The sequence below is a fragment of the Typopeltis vanoorti genome, chromosome 26 (genome assembly GCF_054136105.1).
Source record: "Typopeltis vanoorti isolate ZY-2024b chromosome 26, IOZ_Tvanoo_1.0, whole genome shotgun sequence".
In the NCBI taxonomy this organism is placed as follows: domain Eukaryota; kingdom Metazoa; phylum Arthropoda; class Arachnida; order Uropygi; family Thelyphonidae; genus Typopeltis; species Typopeltis vanoorti.
In genome coordinates this window covers 5,798,788-5,812,572 of record NC_143574.1, presented here as the reverse complement: position 1 = coordinate 5,812,572, position 13,785 = coordinate 5,798,788, and the positions used below count along the sequence as shown (strand labels likewise).

The following is a 13,785-nucleotide window of genomic DNA, read 5'->3' as shown; positions in this document are numbered from 1 at the left end:
AAGAGATGTTGAGAAGAAGCTGCACGTGTTCCAATGAGCTTAGTACTGAGTGGAGGAATTATTGATGTTATTTCAGATGAGCATTTCAAATGGAAATATTTGTAGAATATACATACTGCAGAAACCAAACGTCTGTGCAAAAGTGAGGGGAGAGAGTTGGTAAAAGATGGGTCATTAATAAGTCTAATTGCTCTCCTCTGTATTGAGTGAAGCATTTTGAGAGAGCTTTTAGGGCCCCCATCCCATATGTGGGAGCAGTATTCAATAGCTGGGCAGATTTGTGATTTGTATAATGTTAACAGCTGTTCAGGGGAGAAGTAACGTCTTGCGCGAAAGAGAAATCCTAGTTTTTTTGAAGCTGAAGATGCAATAGTTGTGATGTGTTTATGCCAGGCGAGGTTTGATGTGAGGGTAATTCCAACATCAACTACCATCACCCTCAATTCCTTGGAGATCAGAATTGAGGGTGATGGTGGTTGATGTTCTGTAGGTTGAGGTGAGTTGTGTAGGGTAAGGTTTATCAAATGAAAGTGAAGAGTGTAGTGTGCTGTCGTCTGCAAAGCTGTGTATTGGGTTGGAGGTCAACTGAAGTAGGTAAAAAGTAGGTAGGTACCTGCTTTCTACTCAAAATCTTGAGTCATACAAATTGCCACAAGCTGATTCATCTGAATTTGTGGTTGTAATCTTCAGATATAGTGTTAGTCCTTTGGTTTTGGACACCAGTGTAGGTTATAATTCTATTGTATAAGGCCTTGATCAGGCCTCAAGTGGATTATTGTGCATAGGTGTGGTCGCCAAGTCATGAGAAGATTCATAAAGGTGGTAGCTGGACTTCGGAAAGTGGAATATGAAGACAGATTTAAAGAATGTAATGCCTCGTGAATAGGAAGGGGAGAAGATATGACTGAGACATAAGTTGGGCAGTGATTGTTACCAGGTTAACATGGAAGAAAGGCATCACAGAATGAGGGGGGGGGGGGAAACAGAACAGAGACCATCCCTGGAAAATAAGGAGGATGTGAGCAGATGCTTTGAGTGGAGAATCGTTGTGACCAGAATGGATTTCCTGAGTGTGTTGTGAATGTAGACACACTGAATCAGTTTAAACACGGTTGGATGAACTTTGAGTATGATAGTTTGTACCTCCCACAATGAGTCTCTGACTCCATGGAAGTCAGATGTTAATAATAATAATAATAAAATCAGTTAACACCTTGTATTTCCTTATAAGGAGTAGGTGAGGCCATTTTAGCTCTCTCTAACTTTTGGAGACTGAGTGGACAGTTCAATAATAATAATAGTTAAATATTTTCAATATTATTTATTATTATTATGCACTCCAAGATTTCTTAATAACCATCCACATAACTTCTAAAAAAGTAAGAATACTATCTGTGTGTATATAAACTGTACATCCATTACAACTTATAATACAAACATTGAGTGTATTTAATTGATTGACTGATTGTAGTCAATTGTACAGTATGAAAGTAAAATTTTACTTTTACTTTCATAAAATTAAACATGTTACAGATGCATGCAGGGGCAATGAAACAATTGTTGAGGAACATTAAAATTTCTGACATGAACGATTCCAAAATTTAGTGGAGAGTTTTAACCTCGTGGCTTGAACTTATTTGAATTTAACCTTTTAATGCAAACATTTCCAACCATGTGGTTGAAAAGCAATTATGCCATCTACCAGATGCAGTTCTAATGGTGTCAGTCAACACATGCCAAGACAAACATTTTGTTTAAAACCTTCCTTTAGATTTTTGGTTATTGAAAATTTTTTTATAGAATATGCCTACCTTACTATGAAGATTACCAGCAGTAAGTTGTTCATGTTGATGACAGCTGATGAGTTGCAGCCAAAGAAAGTAGTATATCAAGATGATAGACGTGAATGATAGTTCATTTGAGGCTGTCTGGTGTGAAATAGTGACCAACGCAACCAAATATACAGTTGGTTGCTGCTATAGGCCAGGGGGGTACAGGGGGTGATACTGAATTCATGCATCAGCAAATTAGTGCAATGTGTGCAGGGTTAGTGATTATTATGGGAAATTTTAATTATGGTGATATAAATTGGAAGGAGGAAATATCACGTGGCAAAAAGGAATTGGAATTCATACATCTTCTATGAGATAATTACTTGAAACAGCACATAACTGAAGGGACACGTGGTGTGAGAGTGTTGGACCTGGTCATTGGTTCAGAGGATATATGCATAAATAAGGTGTCCTCGTTACCTCCAATTGGTGAGAGCGATCATGTGGTATTGACTTGGGAGGTTGCAAAATTTGTGGATTTCTCTCTTAAGAAGGGGGTAATATGGAACTACAGGTTATAACAAGCTTCGGAGTGAGTTTGCAGCAGTCCCATGGCAGAACATTGCAGGGGAAAGATGTTAGCAGTGCATGAGATAAAATCAGCAGGTATCTGAGGAAGGCAATATCAGATTGTGTCCCCATGGTCAGGAAGACAAACAAGGTAGGCGTTAGATGGATGAGTAGTAGCATCAAGCTCGATCTGCAAAAAAAGAAAATGTTATGGAGAATTTAATTTACAAGGAGAAAGGTGATCAGTACATCCATGAGCAGTACAAGGCTCAAGCTAAGAAGGCCAGCATAGTAAGAAAAGCTAAATCAGACTATGAGAAGACCCTAGCCAAGGAGATCAAGGGTAATCCCAAAGAGTTCTTCCGCTATGTGGCAAGTAAAAGGAAGAAAGACTTCGGAAGGATAACTTTAGTGGGTGCTGATGGTACTGAAGTGACAAATTCAGATGTAATAGTAGAGTTACTGAGTGACCACTTTTCAAGTCTATCACCCAAGTGAGGACATCTCTGTACCTGTAGCAATAGCTAATATGAGTATTGAAGTTAATAAATCAGAGGTACTTAGTATATTGCAAAATTTAAATGCAAACACTGCTGTAGGTTTAGATGGAATATCAGCTCGGGTGTTGCGTGAATGTGCAAAGGAATTGTCAACGCCTCTTACTTGGTTATTTAACTTAAGTTTGAACTCTGGGATGGTCCCTAGGGAGTGGAAGGAAAGCAAAGTAGTTCCTTTGCATAAAGGCGGCTCTAAAACTGCGGTAGTAAATTACAGACCAATCACCATCTCGGGAGTGGTGGTGGTAAAAGTATTGGAAAAGTTGGTTAAAGACAAAATTCACGAATGGGTGAATCAGGATATGATACTATAGTGGCCAACATGGTTGTGTTAAAGGTCGATCCTGCCTTAGCAATTTATTAACTTTGTATAATAGAATGACATCTGAGTTGGACAAAGGAAATGGCTACACAGTGGTACTTCTGGATTTCGCTAAGGCTTTTGACAGGATACCCCCATGAAATACTGTTGCGCAAACTGGAGCAGATGGGGATGGAATTAAACTGGTGATATGGATGGCTCAGGGAGAGATACACCACTAGAAGGTGGTGTATGGAGGAGCAGAGTCCAGGATGAGGCAGGTGACCAGTGGTGTGCCTCAGGGCACTGTGCTTGGGCCATTGTTGTTTAATTTATACATAAATGATATAGGAAATGGCTTAAAGGGAGATATTCAGTTGTTTGATGATGATGCAAAGTTGGGTAGCACAATAGAAAATCAAGCTGATGTTGAGAGTATGCAGGATGATTTAAATAAGCTGGCAGAATGGGCAAAAGATAATGGATGTCAGTTCAATGCGGAAAAGTGTAAAGTTATGCATTTTGGGATTAAAAGATTACCAGCTGTGTACTACATTGATGGAACGGTACTCCATGAGATTGATGAGGCTAGGGAGATGAAGTTCAGGGGACACATTGCTAAAGTGTCCAAGATTGAACATAGGATTACTTGATTATTGAGGAACACACTAACATCCAGAGATAAAGAGGTTATTATTCCCCTTTATAAAGTGTTGCTACTTCCGCATTTGGATTACTGTACTCAGGTCTGGTCACCTGGATTTCTTGGAGATGAGGAGGTTGTGAAGAGAGTTCAGAGGAGAGTGACTAAGTTGGTAAGTGTTGTAAAAAATGCTCCCTACATTGATAGATTGAGAGCTTGTAGATTGCAAAGGTTGGTTGATAGGCGGAGAAGAGGGAATATGATTGAAACATTTAAATTACTAAAAGATTTTTATAAGATTGATGTAGGGGAAATGTTTCAGCTGTGTGATAGTGACGGAAGAACAAGAGGTCATCCCTGGAATTAAGAAATTAAGGAAAAGTGTGGTTAACAAGGGTGTGAGAACGAGGCTTTTTGCCTGGAGGGTGGTGAATGAGTGGAATGCGTCGCCTGACTCAGCTGTGAGTTCTTCATCTGTAAATGAATTCAAGAAGAGATATGATAGATATTGTTTTGATAGTTTGGGTCTCCTGCAATGATTCTACTGACTCCATGGAGATACCCCTAATAATAATAATAATAATGTTTTATAATACAGTGATAGCTGGTTGGATAAAGGTAATGGATTTACAGTGATACTGCTAGTCTTTATAAAAACTTTTAACAAGATACCAAATGGAATTCTAATCAGTATACTGTTGCACATGGGGCTGGATATAAAGTTGGTCATGTAGATAAGTGGATGATTGATGGAGAGATGTCGGAGAGCATTTTGCATGATAATTTGAATTGACTAGCACTCTGGGTAAAGGAGAATGGATGCCAGTTTAATGTGGCAAAGTGTAAAGTTATGCATTTTGGAATGAAAAGATTACCAGCTGTATACCACATTGATAGAACTGTACTCCAGGAAACTGACAAAGCCAGAGATCTGGGGATGTTAGTGGATAGGGAGTTAAAGTTTAGCAAGCACATTGCAAAAGTGGCTAAAGCATCTCATTGGATTACTGAAGAATATTTGTAGAATACTACAAGCAGAGACAAGCAAGTTAGTAAATCTCTTTATTGAGCCTTGATAAGATCCCATCTTGATTACTGTGGGCAGATCTGGTTACCTGGGTTTCTTGCCAAGAAACTCAGGTGACCAGAAGCAATGAGGAGAAGGTGGAGAGGATCCAGAGACAAGTGACCAAGATAGTAGCATGTCTATGGAATGAACCTTATAAGGACATGTTGGAAATTTGTGGGTTACAGAAATTGGTTGACAGGTTTAAAAGGGGTAATATGATTGAGACACAAATTACTTAAAGGTTTTTACAAGATTCATACAGACAAAATTTTTCAGAACAGATCAGATGATGTGAGAACTAGGGTCCATCATTAGAAACTGAGCAAGAGTGTAGTTAGAAGGTGTTAGAACTAGATTTTTGCTTGCAGAGTGGTGAATGAATGGAAGAGAGATTGCCAGAGTCTGTTGCGGGTGCAATGACTGTGAATAAATTCAAAGCAAAGTATGATAGATATTACATAAATGTCAGATAGTGCTTGGCATGATGTATAGAGCCTCCTTCAATGAGTGTCAGGACTCCATGGAGTAGTCAATAATAATAATAATTTATGACAATACAGCAACAAAAATATAGAATAAAAAAAAAGGATTCCAAATTTGTTTTTAAAATATTCACAGAGTTCTAATGGCATTTGATACATGCCAAGACACACATTTTGTTTAAACCCTGCTTTAGATTTTTTAGTTATTGAATAATTTGTTATAGAATATGCCTATCCTTATCTCTGAGAATACTGCAGTAAAAATATATAATAAAAAAATAATCAAAAATTTTTTAAAGAAATTGCACTATTTCCCCTAAATACCTTTTGTGTATCCCTGGGGAAGGGGGGTATACTAAACTTGGGCAAACACTGATCTGGACTATTCTGAGGTGTACAGCATCCCTTGCTCCTGCAAGCTTTCCTATATTGAATGAACCTCCATCTACAGAAACTATGTCCATTACCTGCACTAGCTTTGGAGTAGCAGACCATGACAAGGATATGAATCACCAGATCCAAAGGGGGGAACTTCCCTTTTATAGAGGAACAGTTATAAATCAGCAAGATTATTTCTAAAATCTTCTATAGCATTCACCATATCTGAACAAATTTGGCTGCCTCACCTTATCCAAAATATGTTTATAAAATGAGTATAAATTTAGTTATTAATTATTATCTCCATACATGTTTTCTCCATTAAACTTCAATATGAGCACTGTATGAATTAAATACAGGACTTAATTAAAATTAACAAATCAGTCATTAATATGCATTTTAGTAATTTCAAACTTTTTTTCTATATTCATCTGATCCTCATAGTTTTAAACTGTTGCTTATACTCATTCAGCCTTTTCTGTTACAGCAAGTAGAGATTTTGGTCTTCTTGATAGTCCAGAAAGTTAATACCGAATTCCTACATATTGATATATATATATATATATATATATATATATATATACAGGGTGTTCGGGATAAATTTGACAGTTTCGTAAGGAAAAAGAAAATCTTCTTTGTATCTATTAAATTTAATGAATTGACAAAAAAACATTACAGGCAGAGTTAATTACAATACTATCCACAAGATTTACTCAAAATAACCACCATTAGCATCGATCACAGCTTCAATTCTGCTTAGGAACCTCGAACAAGCTGATGCTACAGTCTCCCTGGGAAGGGCCGCAAAAACTGTTTTAATTTTATCCATTAACTGGGCTTTTGTATTACTGGAAGTGCGATTGGTGTCTTTTTCAACTGCGCCCCATACAAAATAATCCATGGGGTTAAGGTCTGGGGAGTTTGGAGGCCAAACATTTAGACTGGTGAAGTGGTAGAAATTTTCAGACAACCATTTTTGACTTTTCCCAGAGGTGTGGCAAGGGGCCGAATCCTGCTGCCATACATACGGCCTACCATTGGCTACCCTTGTTATCCAGGGCTTGACTACAGTTAGCAACTCCACGAACAAAGCCCGAATTCCAATGCCAGGGTTCTTCAACACCTGTTCCTGCAGATTTGCGAGGAATTCTGCTGTACGAACGCAATCAGATCGTCTGCTAGGGATCTTTCTTCTTGCTACATCCTCGTAGTCACCATTGCAAGTCTCTAGTTCATGCCTGATTGTTTTTACTGTATTCAGGGAGCATTGGGCAGCAGTCGTAATATCCTTATTTTGATGGCGGGCACGAATCATCATGATACAAGTTATTCTCTTCCATGATTCAGGTGGGTTCCAGCTATCCATCCTTTCTGACATCTTGTATATGAATGAAGAAGGGTCCAAACTTTTAAATGAAGAGAAGTGTGTGTTAATACATGTAACTTACGGAAAAATATAATTAATTATAAATATGTCAAATTTATCCCGAACACCCTGTATATATATTTTATTATTTTATTTACCCCCCCCCCCCCAAGTAACAAAAGAAGATCTGTCACTGAAACTACAACAGATATTTCCCTCCAACAATGTCAGCTTTACGCTGTAATTTTGTGTGATTGCAATAGTTGGAATTTTTGAATCGAAGTTTCATGGAGTTTCTGAAACTAATTGTAAATCTAAATAATGGAAGATAAGCCTAGTTGAAATGGACAGCTCAGTGTAGCCAATCCCCTAAAGGTTAATAGATATACGTAGTTAAATTAATACATTAATATTTAGCAAAAATAGCAAAACAGCCATAAAAATTAACATTAACATTAACATTTATTATGAAATGAATACTGATTAAAACACACACACACACACATTTTTAAAAGAAAAGTAGTTAAACTTGATTCCTTAAATTTTTTTATTTTATTTTTAGTATTATTAATACTTATAATGGTACAAAAAACAGTATACAACAATGCAGGAAATAAAGACTAAGAGATGTACACAGAAACATAAAAATGTTATGATAAAACTTTAATATAAATCTAATGACAAATTTTTCAAAATGCACCATCAATTAATACAGCAGGTTTTTTCATACATATTACAAGATTTTTTTTTTTTTTGGTTCTTGTTGAAGAAAGGCAACATATTTATTTCAAAATTTAATATTTCACTGCATTATATATGTTGCACTTTTAACAGACAACACAAGCACACTGCACCTCTATAGCAGTTATGTGGGCATCATGGCATTTACCCTTTTAATCTCGTCAGTGATGTAAGAAATATTAATCCAAGGGTTTTCAGTAGATGGTAAAAAGGCCACATATAGAGTAGTAAGGTTTTCCTCTTGGAAACTTGGGTTTTTCATCCTGCAAATAGTTAGTGTTAAGGCAAAGATGAGATTAACCAAACTCTTCCATGACATTAATACATCTTCCAGAGATGTATGATATATGTGGTATCTTTTGTTGATCAGTTGAAAGTTTATTTTTCACTTGGTTAGATTATAATAAATTTAGTTTAATCCTTTATCCAAGTGTGAGCAAACAAAGTTTGTGCCTAAAAGTATCTTCAGGACTGGGGTAAGGTAGTACAACATCGGGCAATTCGTTGCAAAGGTGGAGCAAGCTAACATCACTCCTATCTCAGTATCTCCCATAATGCAAAAACACATCTCCTTGCAGATATGTGTAATGTTATGCATTAAGAGAAGGGCCACTACCCAGACTAGTTTTGACCTTTATTGAGGTCTCTTCAGTGGGAGCCAGGCCCAAGTGGAGATACCAGGCAGAAGCATTAGCAAGGTCATCTCTACCTATAGGAGTTGCCAAACAGTGTGCCACTTTTTATTAAATTACTCCGGATTTAGAGAAAGATGTTGAAAGTTTATTTTTCACTTGGTTAGACTATAATAAATTTAGTTTAATCCTTTATCCAAGTGTGAGCAACATATTCACAAGGAGATGTGTTTTGCATTATGGGAGATCCTGAGATAGGAGTGATGTTATCTTGCTCCACCTTTGCAACGAGTTGCCCAATGTTGTACTACCTTACCCCAGTCCTGAAGATACTTTCAGGCGCAAACGTTGTTTGCTCACACTTGGATAAAGGATTAAACTAAATTTATTATAGTCTAACCAAATGAAAAATAAACTTTCAACATCTTTCTCTAAATCTGGAGTAACTTAATAAAAAGGTGGCACACCGTTTGGCAGCTCCTATAGGAGGAGATGACCTTGCTAATGCTTCTGCCTTGGTATCTCCACTTGGGCTTGGCTCCCACTAAAGAGACCTCAATAAAGGTCAAAACTAGTCTGGGTAGTGGCCCTTCTCTTAATGCATAACATTATACATATCCACAATGAGATGTGTTTTGCATTATGGGAAATACTGAGATAGGAGTGATGTTAGCTTGCTCCACCTTTGCAACGAGTTGCCCAATGTTGTACTACCTTACCCCAGTCCTGAAGATACTTTCAGGCACAAACTTTGTTTGCTCACACTTGGATAAAGGATTAAACTAAATTTATTATTGTTGATCAGTAGTTGCAGAATCCATACTAGTTGTCATTTCTTAGTTGGGTACCTTCAAGAAAGCATAGCAGTTGGGTATTGGTGGTTCTCTCCATTACTTTAGAGAGGAAATTAAGGTAAGAGAGATTTAACAATAGTCTGATGGTACTTCCCATTTCAACCACATTCTCAAAGAGGGTGACAAATCACCCTTCTTGGGAATGGGGTTGGAGAATCCCATCATTGGAGAGTGGAGGACCCATGGCTGTCGCCTCTGTCTGTTTATTACACCGCAGCAAGTACAGGTATGAAAGATTATTCCTAGAATCAGCCTCAGCTCTGAAAAATTTCCCAAACTCAACAAATTTGAGTGCCTGAGATTACCCCAAATTTGGGGAGCCTGCACTCTAAGAACATCATCCCAATGGCTGAGACAACCCAATTTAGTCTGCTAGGGAGCACCTTTAGGACGGACTGACTTTGGTTACCTTTCTTCAAACTTATTTGCTTAGTGTTAGTGCCTGCTTGCACATATATTATTGTTTTGTGATCCCTGAAGTTGGCAATGTAACATTGCCGAAATGAAGGAAGGTAATAATTAAACTTTTTAATTAATATTCTAGTATACATTATCATTTCCTGAAAAATTAAAAGCTATGTATAACCAATGTATAAGTTTATATACAAGAAGAAATTGATGATGCTAATACACTTGAATGAAATATTCTTTGGAATTATGGCATTCTACAAGATACATTCTTAACCCTCTTGTACAGCATTCAGAGAATGATCCTTGTCCTTAGCCCTCTCCTTTTTCCTTTGGAAAAATCTCCTCAGGCTATTTGGTAAGTTTTACTCAACTACTTATGCATCTCAATCATAACACCCTCTGTCTTCAAGATACTAAATTAGGTAGACTTTATATACATATATATATATATATATATATATATATATATATATATATATATATATACGAAGAGTATAAGACACAGGCCAGAAGAGTGACTAGTATGGTAAGGAAGAGAAACTGGAATGTGAGAAGAGATTAGCCCTAAGATCCAAAGAAAATCCTAGAGAATTTTTTTAGATAGGTGGCCAGTAGGAGGAGAAATGACTGTGGAAGAATGATATTGTGTGATAAAAATGGGAATAGAGTGACTGATGCAGAGGACATAGTAGAATTGTTCAATGACCACTTTATTGGAGTATTTCATCCTGGAGGAGTCACTTTTAATTCTAGAGGGATAGGATAGGTTCTCTGGATGTCAGTAAAGGATGGTATTTCACCATGAGTTTTGAGAGAATGTGCTAGGGAACTGACAGTGCCTTTCACCTGGCTTTTCAATGAAAGTCAGGCTACTGGAAAGGTGCCCATAGAATGGAAGGAAGGTAAGACAGTGCCATTGCATAAGGGCAGTAGCAGACTGGGAGTGTCTAATTATAGACCAGTTTGTGTGTCATCAGTAGTTAGTAAGATCTTGGAGAAAGTGGTGAAGGACCATATACAGCATTGGGCAGATGAGGGTAATGTTATCTGTGAAAGTCAACATGGATTTGTGAAGAGGTGCTCTTGTTTTAGCAATATGCTAGCCTTTTATGATAAAGTTACAAGAGCATTAGATGAGGGAAAGGCATATACTGCCAATTTCTTAGACTTAGCGAAGGCATTTGACAGGGTGCCACATGATAAGCTGATATTTAAGTTGCAGCACATGGGTCTGGATGTCAGATTGGTCAACTAGATTCAGGATTGGCTGTCCGATAGGTATCAGAGAGTTGTGTATGATGGGGCAGTTTCAAGGAAGCAGAGGGTTACAAGTGGGGTCCCACAGGGCTCCGTGCTAGGACCTATATTGTTTAACTTTTATATCAATGATAATGTCAGTGGATTGCAGGAGGATGTTCAGTTGTTTGCAGATGATGATGTAAAGCTGAGAAGGATTATTAGTAATAGTGGAGATGCGGCAGCCCTGCAAGAGGATTTGAATAAGCTAGATAGATGGGCAAATGAATTGGGCATCAGTTTAATGCAGCAAAATGTGAGGTCTTGAGGTTTGGGAAACATTGATGGGACACTGCATACTCTATGGGAGGAGTTATACTGAAGGAAGTAGGGGGGGACAAGAGATCTGGGATTGATGATTGATAGAAACCTGAAATTTAGGGGACATATTGCAAAGGTGGTGAAGGTAACACAGAGGACTGCTGCAATAATGAGAAGGACACTGACCTGCAGAGATAAAACAGTTATCATTCTGTTGTATAAGACCCTGATCAGACCACACTTGGACTATTGTTCTCAGATTTGGTCCCCAGGATTTGAAGGGGATAAATTAACTGTGGAAAGGGTACAAAGGTGGATAACAAAGATGGCGTCGGGACTGTACATTGATAGTTATGAGGATCGGCTGAGGGAGTGTGGACTGCAGAGTTTGGATAGAAGAAGGAGAGGTGATATGATTGAGACTTTTAAACTGTTGAGAGGTGGTTACAGGGTTGACACTGGGGTGTTCTTTCGCTTGGTTGAACAGCGGGAAGGAGTGATGACAAGAGGCCATCCCTGGAAGTTACAAAAGAAAACTGTGAGCAAGAGAGTGAGGAGTGGTTTCTTTGCATGGAGGGTGGTTGAACCGTGGAATGCATTGCCTGATGGAGTGGTGAGAGCGAGAATGGTCAATGAGTTCAAGGAGTGGTATGATAGACTTTGTGTTTCTTAGTGGGGACCTCCCCTCGATGAGTCTTGATAGACTTTGTGTTTCTTATGAAGGACCTCCCACGATATCTCTTTTGACTTCATGGAGGCCTGAATAAAAATAATAATAATAATAATAATAATAATATATTTGCTCAATGCATTATCAGAGCTGATATCCTAAAGTCCCAATTATCTTTGTTATTTGCCTTTGTGCCCTTTCTAAAGTTTCCTGAATTTAAAATTCAGGTGATTAGATCTATGTACTGTAGTCCAGATGCAGTTTGTTCAAGGTTCTATACAAAATCTCTACATATTCTTTTTACCATTACAGTAATCATATGAGTGGTCTTTACTACCTTTGCCATGAGTTTCTTAACTACATCTCCTGTCAAACATTATCTTGATAGCCCTTATCCCAAAGTTTAAAATCTAACACTTATTTATATGAAATTGTCATCTCATTCCCATCAAACAGGTACATGTACTTGTTTCAGATTTCATGAAGAGAATTTAAATCTTCTTTTAGATTATTTGGAATTATTTATAAAAAATAAAAAGCATAAAGTAAAAATATAAATATATGCATATAAATATAAAAACAAATATATAAAAATATTAATTATCCAAGAGTTCATGTTTTAAAAACTAATGAATAACCTTTTGAGGAGTATCCACTACTGCTCTCACAAAAATATTATAGTGCTGACCATGCTGTAATCTCTTGTTCAAAAAACCATGATACATTTTTCCATCACCCAAGGGAAAAGTTTCTGGCATAGATCTGTGTTGAAATTTTGCAGCTATGTAAGGTCCTGTTTGGTCAGGTGGTGTTGCCGTTAACTGAAAAATAAAATTAAAATGTTTCATTCATTGGTCTTACCTTTATAAGTTATTAAATTTTCAAGCAAAAAACACTATAACTACTAAGAAATTTAAAAATAATTTGTCAATTGATGTAATCATAAATAGTGCGCCAAATTATCAAAGGCGGAAAAGATATAACTCCATTATTATATCTTAGATTCTAGGGATTATGAGACCAGACTTAATGCAAGAGTTGATTGTATGTTTTTCATAACTTTCCTTAAAATTTAAATTTCTAAACAATAATCAGAACAGTGCTATTATACTAACTAGAAAAGAAATTTCAACTAACCTTAGGTTTTATGTGAGAATATATTCTATACTATTTCCATTCAATAGGCATTTTTTTCTGTTAACCAATGTAAAGAAAGGTGAGAAAACATTCACTCTCTTAGGTTCAACTCAGTTCAAGTTTACATAATAGTGTTTACACCTTGCAAAGATCACTCAGTAAGAATTACTGAGTGATCATTTTGCAAGGACATATCATTCAGATTACTGATATAACAGGGATGTAAAACTATTGCTATTGTCCATTTGATTTAGATGTTCTAAAAATGTTTTGTTTATGTTTACTAATGGTTAATTGGTTTTATATTCACAGATTGCAAAATTTCTGTGAAAAGTGTGGACAAGAATACAATATTCTATGGGAAAGCACAATTTGTAAAAGGTTTTCGTAAAGAGTTTGTAAATTACTCATTTTTTTAAATGAATAAGAGAAATAGCCACACCATGATATTACCTGACTTTGCAAAAGCGTTCTTTGACAGGAGACTCAAAGAAACACTATTCTGTAAAATAGAACAAACAGGAATGGATATAAAGCTAGTGACATGAGTAAGAGGGTTACTGATGGGCAGAAATCAAAGAGTATATATGGTGAAGTTGCATCAAGGAGAAGAAAAGTGGCAAGTAGTGTGCCACTGGGCTCTGT

The 13,785-nt window shown here is 36.9% G+C and overlaps 1 protein-coding gene across 4 annotated transcripts in view; it reads right to left on the bottom strand.

Annotated features, from left to right (window-relative positions):
* LOC150092284 (tyrosine-protein phosphatase Lar-like) overlaps positions 1-13,785 on the bottom strand; it is a 1,042,795-nt gene that overhangs the window by 180,692 nt on the left and 848,318 nt on the right. For all 4 annotated transcript variants that reach the window (XM_090415047.1, XM_090415048.1, XM_090415049.1 and 1 more), the window contains exon 23: positions 12,642-12,824. In XM_090415047.1, coding sequence (XP_090271173.1) covers positions 12,642-12,824 — 183 coding nt within the window. The remainder of the gene's footprint in view (positions 1-12,641; positions 12,825-13,785) is intronic.